The sequence below is a fragment of the Nansenia antarctica genome (genome assembly GCF_963989245.1).
Source record: "Nansenia antarctica genome assembly, chromosome: 5".
Taxonomy (NCBI): Eukaryota; Metazoa; Chordata; class Actinopteri; order Argentiniformes; family Microstomatidae; genus Nansenia; species Nansenia antarctica.
In genome coordinates, this window is record NC_137690.1 from 30305124 (window position 1) to 30317434 (window position 12311).

The 12311-nt window shown below is 39.7% G+C and overlaps 1 protein-coding gene across 1 annotated transcript in view; it reads right to left on the bottom strand.

The window, feature by feature from the left end:
- The window catches only part of parp8 (poly (ADP-ribose) polymerase family, member 8), a gene marked incomplete at its 3' end in the record, with an annotated part of 100870 nt that extends 90204 nt beyond the window's left edge, over nucleotides 1–10666 (bottom strand). Inside the window, exons 1-2 of the mRNA XM_080531010.1 lie at nucleotides 10558–10666; nucleotides 9860–9914 (exon numbers count right to left, since the gene is read on the bottom strand). Of these exons, the coding sequence (XP_080387136.1) occupies nucleotides 9860–9914; nucleotides 10558–10648 (146 nt within the window). The 5' untranslated portion in view covers nucleotides 10649–10666. The remainder of the gene's footprint in view (nucleotides 1–9859; nucleotides 9915–10557) is intronic.
- Between the last annotated feature and the right edge of the window lie 1645 nt (nucleotides 10667–12311).

Here is a 12311-nt window from a genome sequence, read left to right on the forward strand (position 1 = left end):
ATATCGCTTGTGACATACAAACACAAAAACAGACAGAAACCGCTCCACAGCCCCTCCTCAATTTCATCATGGGGGACAATTAGCCTATTTATCATGACAATAGCATACCTGGAGGAGAGGATTCTTAATACTGTGTTAATCCGTGCCAAGCAGGGTTGCTGTCAGGAGGATTGCAAGCACATCCAAAAGTCCATGAGAGTCCACTGAGGACCTTATCTGCACACAGAGCCATTCCATGTATCCCACTGAGCTACCATTGTTACACATAGGGTCTGAGAGGGACATTGCACCAGTTCATGGCACAAGTGTACATGACGCATATATAATGTGTGTGTTCTGCAAATGTGTGTGTGTGTGTGTGTGTGTGTGTGTGTGTGTATGCACATAACAAACTGGTTCCCCACACCAAATAATATAGATTAAGAGCACCTCAACGCATGTTGAAAATAAAACTGTAGAAAATGAAACTGTAGATGCATATACAGTTTAATTTTCAACATGTGTGGTGCGCTTAATCTACGTTATTTGGTGTGGGGAATTCCACTCCCAGTAGGAAGGAGAAGCAGTGACAAGTGAAGGAGCAGAACATGAGAGGGTGGACCTGGGAAGCAGATCCGGGTCGGCGGGGCGTAGTAAATGAACCAGTTCCTTATGCTGATGTCAGCACCACGCCATGCTCCTATGCTTTTAGCCATCACTAAAACACGTATTTAGCCTGAATAAATAAATGTTTTAGTGATGGGTGGGGTAATGGATTGATGTAATTTATGCAAACTTGTACACATGTAACTGCGATATTAGGTATTAGGCTACCAGTGCTTTGTGATAAAACATGATAAGCTTGAGGAAATCTTTGAAGCCCAGCGAACATTTGATGGACCTTGGATGTGGAAATAGCCTCCTATACTGGCCAGGCTCCTTCTTGGCCCTAATATCGAATTCAGAATGTGTTTTAGAAAGGGGTCTAAACATAGACTTTTTTACAATATGAACAATCTGATGAATGTTAGATAGACATACAGACAGACAGATTTTACAAAATGAGACAAACACCAAATTGAGACTGCATGCAGAGTTCTGCAAATCCATTCTACATATCCAACGGAAAACACCAGATAACACATTCAGAGCAGAATTAGGACGAGACCCACTAATTATAAAAATTCAAAAGAGAGCATTTCCATTTTATAATCACCTAAAACAAAGTGACCCTGACACGCTCCACAACAAAGCCCTTACCTACAGAGAGACTCTAGGGAGATGCCCCCTCAACCAGCTGGTTCTGGGACTCAACACAGCAGAGCCACCAGACAGAAACCCCATTAGACTAAACCAAATTATAAGAAAACTAAAAGAGAATTACCTGACATATTGGAAAGAAATAAGAATCAACCAAAAACCAGAGCAAATTGGAATGCTATTTGGCCCTAAACAAAGAATACACAGTGGCAGAATACCTGAGTATTGTTACCGATCCAAAACGATCTGACTATGTACAGACTCAGTGAGCACAGCCTCACCATCAAGAGAGGCCGCACCCACTGCAAACAAAATGAGGTGGAAACAGAACTGCACTTTTTAACTACCTGCCAACTGTACAAAAACATCAGAGACACATATTTCCCACAGTTTACAAACACCCAAAAAGATTTCGAAGACATGACTAATGACAAAAAACTGCCATATCTGCTAGGTGAAGTACAACAATGTGCAAACACAGCAGCAAGATGTGTGAGCTGTTGTGACAGTAAAAGGACGTCCAATGGAATGCAACCACTGTAAATAAGTATAGGCACTATGTCCACCTTGCTGATCTCTGTACATAATGTTTATACAGTTCTCGTTTATTTGTGTTTAGATTTTTTAAACTGCAATGTCCTCACTTTTCTATTTTTATTTCAAGCTATCTTTATTTACTTAATTTATTTTCAATTAAAAATACTTTCAATATTATTTATTTCAATTGAATGGGGGAAGTGTGTTTAAACTTTTGACTGGTACTGTATATACGCAGCTCTGTTTAATTTTATTTTTGTCTTTAATTGTACGTTATTTTCTTTTTTTATCTTCACATTTGCTTTGGCAATGTCATTTCCCATTCCAATAAAGCCCTTTAAATTTGAAAAATGTATAATAATAATACAAATTGGTTGGTTGGTTAGTTGGCTGGGAAAATGGCTAGATGAAAGAGAGGATGGCTAGATGAGAGAGATGAATACAAGTAAGTTAATCAGTATCCTGAGTGTGACTGGTGAAAGGATGAGGCTAGGCTAGGTAGTTAGATAGAAGGAGATAGATAGAAGGTTATTGTATATTAGAAGGTCATAGACAGACAGACAGACAGACAGACAGACAGACAGACAGACAGACAGACAGACAGACAGACAGACAGACAGATAGATAGATAGATAGATAGATAGATAGATAGATAGATAGATAGATAGATAGATAGATAGATAGATAGATAGATAACAATGTTATTGTGGTAGTGAATAAAGATGGTTTGGTTGGATGGATGAATGGATGGATGCATTAGTGACTGGTGAAAACAAGAAATAATTATTAGGCTAGGTACACGTAGTTGAAACTTAAGATAGATATAAGGTTGGAAAGAAGAGGTTAGATATGTAGTATGTTAGGAGGTGATAGATAGTTAGAGAGAGTGGTTGGTAGAGGTTTCAACAGGGTAGAAAGAGATGTAGAAAGATGTAGAAAGAGATAAGAGTGCATTGTTGTGTAATCATTCTAAGAAAATGTCTCCTGTTGTTTTTATTCAACAGTTCTGAAAGTTCCATAGCATATATTCCTTACATATTCCTTGTAAACAAACAAAACTCAAAAAGTCCAGTGATCGATCTCGACACCAGATTTTCGAAAGAGCTTTGTTTGGACCGAAAGAGCTTTGTTCTGACCAAAACAGTGCTCTTCACTGGACCCCAACCAATTTTAAAGTTTTGGGTCCAATACTGATGCCAATTTATGGGGGGCAAAATATGCTCTTAATGCTGATTAGGCAAAAATCCATATCTCAATAATGACCTGAAATTATCTCCATTGATAAATAGAGCATATTTATTTTATTTATCTATGCATTGAATATTGATAGAATATCAGTGATTTACTGTTCAATCTGACTTGTTGTGTTTAGTTTTTTTAGTTTTTACTTTATTTAGCCTATGTAGCACATGGTTAAAAAAAAAAAAAAAACAGTGCAAGGAAGGAACGAAGCCCAGAAGGCTTGTACATAGTTCCATGTGTCACAGTTTGATCATCCACTGAATAAAAATAAATACATTTCAATCCACTGTGAAAAGCTTCCTTAAAACATACTGTACCCCTGCACTTTCTGGTTGCCAGCCACTGTAATTTAACAGTAATGGTTTATTCCAGCCCTCTCCTCCCCAAGATGAACTTTATCAAAGTGGTCAATTCCACTCTCTTCACGCTGATATGGTTCATTGGAACTAGAACTAGATGCTGCTTGTGACAAAACTTAGCTAACGTCTGACTCTGAAATTAATGCCTCCAAGCTGGCCATGTTACATGATGAAAGAAATTATTAGTAAACAATCTATTACTGTGTGACTCCTTAGTACCAGCCACTTCAGTAGGCACTCCACAAGTTTATTCATTAACATAAACAATCAAATAATAATAATAAAAATAATTAATTCCTCTGGAATTACCCAATTACACTGTTTTTCTAGAATCGGATGCATTAACGGAGGAATATGTGACAGGATTTGATTAATAGGTCCCCATCTCGGCAATTGTGAAACCTCACAATCGAGCCAAACAAGTCTTGTTGTGAAAAAAAATGTTTTCCGGTTTTTGGCATAGGACGACAAACGAAGCGATGAAGAACCCACTCGATATCATATCCAACAGTTTTACATTCACAAAATACCTACTTTTAGTTAGCAAAGTCGGGTGGGGGGTATTATTCGTATTAGTGTGGAAGTGTGTGTAGCCACGCCCACTCCAGCTGTATTTAAGTAGCCACCTGGACCTGTTGACAAATTTACAAGATGGATGCGGATGCTCTAGCTAATGCTATAAACCGAATTTATGAAGCCGCTAGAAATATCGACAGTGGGCAATTAATGAACTCCTTCATATTGGACTATACATAATGGGAACTCCGAACTCCGAATCTGACGATGACAAGAAGACAACAGGATTTCAGACATTGATCTCCACATCAGTTCACTTTCATGGGACAGTCGTCTGCAGACAGACCTTCTGCTGTGTTCTTGGGTAAGTTTTAGTGAGTTACATGTGTTGTTTACTAGGATTTTGTGTTGTTTACTTAGGATAGCCAAACAGTTATTTGTTGTTTTGTGAGTAGCCTAACGGCCAAGCTCCACCATGGCCATCAAGCGTTGCGTCAAATGTGCGTTGCGTCCGGAATTGGGATCATATGCATTGTAATCAATGAAAGGTGCTCCACTTGCTGCGTTGCGTCAGCGTTGCGTTGCGTCCGATGTCTGCGTCAAAAGTAAACTTTCAAAAAAGTTTGATTTTTGACGGTGGACGCAGACGTCACAATGAGACCAATTGTATATTTACAATTGTAGTTGTTGGTTATAATTGTATAGCCTATTGGTTGTTTTCTGGTGTTGTTTTATTGTTTTGCTCTGTTTGTAGTGCACTTGATATTATGATATATATATTATCATTTTTTTAAGAAAAAAAAAGTACGACATTCAGCTCTATGTCAATACAACCCAACTTGTGTCCTCAATAAGTTTATTAAAACCGCTAGCAGATGTGGATAAATTAAGCTATACGTACCCATAATTGATGAAAGGGATGTTGTAAGAGAATGTAGGTGCTCTCCTGATCCAGAAATTCCCGCTATGAACGTCTCTGTTAATAACCGAGCGCTCCTCGCGCTTCGCGGGCTCCTCGCGCTCGGTGGAGCATATGACAGTATGACAATTCCTACTTGACTGGGGTCACACTTTATTCCCTTATAGATGATCCACAGCTGCTCAAACTATCAACTGCAACTCTGTTGATATGTAACTAGATTTATGGTTAAGGATAGGGTTAGATTTAAGGTTAGGGCAAGGTTTAGGATTAGTGGTTAGTTAGTTGAAATGTTGTTGACAGTTAGTTGAACATCTACTGAACTAGCAACTATCTATTTGGGAATATGTAGATAAAATATTACCCTGATTGGAAAATGTTCTGTATTCAGATTCAGTTGTTATTGTTGTGGACATATTGCAGTCAAATGTGAAATTATTCCTGTATACAAAAAATTACAGTGGAGCTAGAGTAGAACGTTGACGGTGACGCAACGCAGCAGGTGGAGCTTGGACAACGGGAAGTTGACGCAACGCCGATGGCGAGTTGACGCAACGCAGCAGGTGGAGCTTGGCCGTAAGGTAGATAGCGCCGTTGTTAGCATCAGTTATCAGACCACTGAAACTGCTCACCACAATTATGCCACCCCTCTACAAAACTAATGAGATGGTGGGAGGAAGAAATACGTTGTCAAAGATAAAACATAATGAATAAATACATTTGTTGCAGACCTACTAAACATGCAACATACTGTACAGTATGTTTCATGCACCATTTTAGTGTGTGTGTGTGTGTACCAGCTAGCCAAACAAGTGTTAGCTTGTTAGCTAGATAGCAGTGGCGGGCGGTGCATTTCACACCTAGGCCTTCAGTGATGTCCTACACAGTCCTACCTGAATTATTCCACCTCTTAATACCATCATTATGACACGCCATGGCTCTAGAAACTATACATTTAGACAGAAACGCAGTATAACCGGGCGTTGCAATTGTTATTATAGCTGCACCTCGTCTGGGTGTATTCATTGCATGAAAACGGTCAGTTATTTCCCAAACTTTGCTTATCGGCCTGTCGATCTCGATAGGAGGACCGTATCGAGTCCATTCGAGGCTGGTTATCTTCCTCATGTTCATACGGTCACGGGGGTGTGTTTTCTACGGTAGCAAGTGATTAAAAGATCGCATTGAAGCCCCACTTACTCACACAGCTGAGCCAGCACACACATATCTACGGACCCCAAGGTGGCTCCGTACATATCTACATCTCTTGCAGAAAAAATAAAATGCTTTGTACTCACCAAAACAACTGATTATTTGAACACAAAATCCATCCTCCTTTCTTTCCTCAACAAGACTTCAATGACTCTGTTGTACAGTTTATCAGTTCCACCAATAAGTCCTTTTCTACATGGATAGCGTCGCTAACGTCGGGGTCTCTTCTGATTATGTCTAGCTTTTCTTGGAAGGTTCTTCTTGAAAATGGCATTGTTATAATATCTGCCACCAAATCTACCTCTTCTCCTCCTTCAGCCATTGTGGCTGCTTGTAGAACAACATCTTACATCTACACAAATTAGCTCGATCAAGTTCAGTTGGCTAGCTCTGCCTGTCAATAGTGCGTATCCAATCAAAAGACGTGCAGGTGCTGATCAGGTGCTGCGCCATACAGCAGGCGCCTTTGTCGGATTTGCTCGCCAACTCGAGATCTCACTACGGTACGCCAGTTATTTTCTCGTTTCCTTTAAATTACAATCTGTACTCGCGCCACTGTTGAATCTGCAGGCGGGCAGATTTCTTGGTACCCTGGCAACACATTATGGCTGAAATTAAATTAAATGATTGGATAAAAGCTAAAGCCCAGCCCTCCAAATGGCTGGAAGCCATTCATTCTCTTGAAATGAAGAGAATAGACTAAGGGAATAATTCAATACATATTTGTGGAAAAATATATCAAAATTAAATGTATATTCTGATGATGTTTAGGCCAGCAGAGAAGGCCTTGCTGGTCCTGACGGCCCACCACTGCTAGATAGGTAGCTTTGTTAGAGATGTAATAGATTATAGAAAAAGTAAATGCTTTTGTAATGAACGGTAATCAGGGTTTTTCCTGCATAGAGAATTTTGAGGCGGCCGCCTCCGTCATATTTCTAGCCGCCTCCAGCTCTCGACAAAACTCTGACAGTCGTATTTTCTACGGTGGATTTCTGTCATTTCTAACTGCAATTGCGGCACTGCGCCGACGTGGTGGCGGGGGCGCTGTTTCGCAAATAAGTTAGCTTTCGTTTTTGCTAGCGAAATAGCTGATAGTTGATATTGACTGCTCAAGGAGAATACATATTTGAAAGTACAGAATGCCTGAGAGCCTTATATTGCATTATATTACATTATATTTTGATCGGTCATCTGGTGCCTGAATATTGTGTTTTCCTTTACATAAATAATGACATTTCCACCATAAGTTGATGCAGAAAGGTCACAAATTGGTGCATATCAATTCACCAGAATGCAAGAAATTAAGTGTTTGATGCTCATTTAAGGACCCCCAGACAGCCCCGCTTCATGGGTCCCCCCCGATGTCAAACACCACTGGTACCACCTCCGCCTCATTTTGAGCCAGGAAAATGTCTGAAAACATCTGGTAATGTTATGTGGAATAAAAAAGAATGATTAATTCATTGATATTTAGATTTGCTGTAGAATAATACTGTGAATTGAAATGATTTCACTAGCCTACTTCAGTACAAGTACAGTACACTGAGTCTATGGAAAACCTACACTAGAGAAGTGTCCACACCTCTGACCTGAAATTTGTGTTACAGAATGAGGAGGTGAGAGGTTCTGAGAGATGACACCTTGATGAGAGTCACCAGCACTTCAGGTATTTGTCATTGTCATAAGCAATTCTATTTTATGAAGATAGTAGTAGGCTATTTCGTAAAAGTGGTGTTGGAAACAGTGGGCAATCATTTGAAATGTACTGTCTTCTTTTTTTATTACAGCTTTGATGCCCAGATGGGATGGGAAGGAACTACGCCGAAGTCCCACTAGATGCTTTATGGACTATAATGATAAATGCATGCACACGGAAACCATTATTATTATTTTACCATTCTATTATTGTATTGCTCAATTGCCTAATTTTTTCCATTGCCATGAATTTTACTCTCTTGTACTTGTAATGGGACGTAATAAACTTTTGGCACACATGGCAATAAAATGATGATGAATCATGAATCTTGAATTATTATTATTATTATTATTATTATTATTATTATTATTATTATTTAGCTATTTAAACATGTCAGCCCTGCAATTTTGCTTCCTGAGGGTTAGCTGACAACCCCACTGACAGATGACAGGTAGGTAATGACAGGTAGTATAATGGGGGAGTGGTTGTCTTGAGGGTGTGGTTGTCTTGAGGGAGTGATTAGGGTGGAGTTAACCAGCTATTGTTCCCCCCCATTACCTCTGTGAAAAACGTCTCTGAAGAAGTTTGAGGCTAGATATCTCAGTACGGTGGTTCAGGGGGTATCACCATTAAACTATCCATGACTTCTTCAACTTGTTTCAGATTTCAATGTATGACACATCATTTTAAAGCTTACAATCTACCCTTTCATAATAAGATTTTGCCCTAGTTGAGGACTTTTTAACCATGCCCTGTCACATATGTGCCGATACATATATTTCTGTAAAAGGCCAATATCGGCTGATATACTGTATCTGTCAGATTCTACTGTATCTGTCAGACTCTACTGTATCTGTCACTCTACTGTATCAGTCAGACTCTACTGTATCTGTCACTCTACTGTATCTGTCAGACTCTACTGTATCTGTCACTCTACTGTATCTGTCACTCTACTGTATCTGTCACTCTACTGTATCTGTCACTCTACTGTATCTGTCAGACTCTATTGTATCTGTCAGACTCTACTGTATCTGTCACTCTACTGTATCTGTCACTCTACTGTATCTGTCACTCTACTGTATCTGTCAGACTCTACTGTATCTGTCACTCTACTGTATCTGTCACTCTACTGTATCTGTCACTATTGTATCTGTCACTCTACTGTATCTGTCACTCTACTGTATCTGTCACTCTACTGTATCTGTCACTCTACTGTATCTGTCAGACTCTACTGTATCTGTCACTCTACTGTATCTGTCAAACTGTATCTGTCACTCTACTGTATCTGTCAGACTCTACTGTATCTGTCACTCAACTGTATCTGTCACTCTACTGTATCTGTCACTCTACTGTATCTGTCACTCTACTGTATCTGTCACTCAACTGTATCTGTCAGACTCTACTGTATCTGTCACTCTACTGTATCTGTCACTCTACTGTATCTGTCAGACTCTACTGTATCTGTCACTCTACTGTATCTGTCACTCAACTGTATCTGTCAGACTCTACTGTATCTGTCACTCTACTGTATCTGTCACTCTACTGTATCTGTCAGACTCTACTGTATCTGTAACTGAACATTCTATATCCTGACAGCTCATTCCTTGATCGCTACTGATTTATCATGGCCATTTAGCACAATTGCTCAAATCTACATACTGGACGTTTAGGCAATTTGGACCTAAAAGTCAAGTATACTCCGTTGAGATTACTCAATAAAAAAGAAATGAGAAAAGAAAAATGCCAGTGGGATGGTGTCCATCTTGTGAATTTAAAATAGCTCCATCATTCTTCCAAAAACTAAAAAGTATTCATTCACTTAATATAAAAGTGAGAAAAGAAATTCTAATGAGCCATGCGACATGAGCTGTGCGTGAGGAACATCATGCTACTGTGTCTGGCCCTTATGTGTTGCACTTGTAAAATAACAATATATGCCATTTAGCAGATGCTTTTATCCAAAGCGACTTACAGTACAGTGGGTGCATCAATTTTTTAAAATGGATGGTCCCAAGGGGATTCGAACCCCAAACCTAGAGCCATGCTGTACCAACTGCAACATAGGACTTTCTCAAATGAGGCTAGAACATCAGAGCATACATACAAAAATCAATTTGATGTAACAATATACATGTTTACCTTTTGGATCCTTTGGAATAAGTGAATGTGAACGTGGCGTCAGTATATCTAAAATCTGAAATGAAATTAAAGGGAAATGTACTGGTCAGGGAGGTTAGGATTATATTCAAGAAGGTCCATGACCACAAGAAAAGTCTCTTTCAACAAGTGCAGTTTCCATGGCAACATCAAAGGGGGTTTCCACTGACAAAAGCTGTAAAGGAGGCATATTCTTTGGAAAACATATTTTTAGAACCGTTATGTACGTCAAAACTATTGGTCAGTCCAAATGGCTTAGCAAGTGCGTTAACTATGATGCTATCCTACTAACTGAGTAACATGCTATAAGGATGCAAGCAAAGCTAGTACCATCATGACAAGCATATTAATGTTCTGTTTTCTGTTCTTTCAACATGTATTGGAAATAATAACCATCATTCAAACTATCTGTCTCAAGGCCTACTGTACAGATATACTACCAAAAAAACATTTAATGTATAAGAGACTAGCTTTTCTGAAATGTTCATCATACACCTATCACTTATCGAATAAATTCGTGATCAATTGATTTATGGTGTATAGCCTAATGATATTGCATTCCGGGCCACTGTATGTTTTAGAGCAATGATGAAAATGTGTGCAATTGCACTGACATGCACCGACATTTACCTAACGGTGAAACCTGGGAGGAAAACACCACTGACAGCACGGAAACTCACCAGAGAAAAGGCAGTCTTTCTCTGCCTTGCACCTTTGAATTACGATGTCGACGTCTTTTTGTATTCTCTCCTGCCTTGAACACATCCCCATTAAATAAAACCCACTGGAATGGCTTCTTTTTTCTAAGAATGGCAAATAGTATCCCTTTAATAGGAATGATGTATTCCAGAAACAGAATTTTCATTCGAGCGTGGCTCTTATCAGACTGCTGTGGTCCAGATCCCAGGTGTGTCCGCCGCACCGTGCCTTCTCAGTTTCTACAGGCTATCATCTCGGATAACAATAGATGATGATGGTAATAATAATATGCACTAGGAGTCGTTCTGCACCTCGATGGATTTCCTAAAAACAGCCTGTTATACCCCGGAAGCTCCAGTCTCCACTTCTCATTACTCTGCTGAACCCAACAATGGCGATTTCGAAAGCTACGGTTCGAGCTATTGCCAGTCTTAAAGTGAAACCATCTCTTTCAAACTGTTCCGAGGAACTCAACGGAGGCGCTTGCATAACACCGTGGAGTCAACAGACGAACGCCGACGATGGGGTGTGATGTCATGAACATGTTCAGTTTAATCCACCTCCCTTATTTTGTCACTGGCTAGAATTGAAAGTATGACTTCATCGATGAATGCAATGGGTAGAGAATATTGGTATGGATGCATGCAAGTCTGGGCTGGATATGAGAGAATTGATAGTTACTTGTGACAAAATAATATCCATCAATTAAAAGAGGCTTATTAATAAGTCCTGGTCAGCTTCAATATCTCAGATAAATTCATTGGCGATAATACCGTACATTAACCACCAGGTGTGTTAGGTCTGTAGGTTGACGTGTCAATTATAGGGCCCACGCATCTGTCGTTGAGACCTTATTCAAGTTCATATCAATATTCTTATCACAAAACATAGGATACATATTTGATGGGGTAAAAAATTGCATCGTTTTTCACTGCGTAATTCAATACATTAAAGTTTTCAACTGTTCCATTAAATTGCAGGAAGCCTGTGACTAAATACGTGTAGGTAGTAGTAACGTAGTATGAGATATCGAAAACCACAGCGCAAAAGCCACAAACTCGTGGGTGAGCACTGAGTCCAGAGCAGAAAAGGTTTGTCACCACACCCACACAACAGTCGGTGAGAAATAGACTACTCAGAAGAATTGTGTTCTGCTCATGCCTACATGCATACAACATTTGCCATTTATCTTGCTAAAATAACAAATCTAAGATTTGGATAATAGCATTGCATTTCATAGAGCAATAATGCCACTATGATGAAATAATGAACGTAACACCTACTGAACTTTAAAAGAAGCACCCAATTGTGTAAAGTCCGCTCTCCACTTTTCTCTAAAGTGTTTGTAGGCCTATGTCAGTGTTCATATTGAATATAGCTCACAGCACATCTTCTCACAGACTTTGAGCTGCGAGGACCAAGAGTTGGTCCAACATCTAGCCATGCAGGAGGAGACTGAGACAGATGGTGGGAAGCCTTTGGTCTCCACATGAAACAACCGGAGGAGGCTGTCAAAGGTGACCACGCTCAACTCCTGTCTCCTGTCTCTTGATACCATATGGTAGAAGTTTGCCTAGAGTGTGTTAGAAAGTGTAGCACTCCAGAGAGGTGTCTAAGCCATTTAGGACAGTGTTAGATCTGTGCATGGAGAGAGCACTTGTCCGACAGCGCTTAGTCATCACTGAGTAGGCCTACTGAGTTTTGTGTGCTAAAAGCAAAAGTCCTGCCCAGTCAA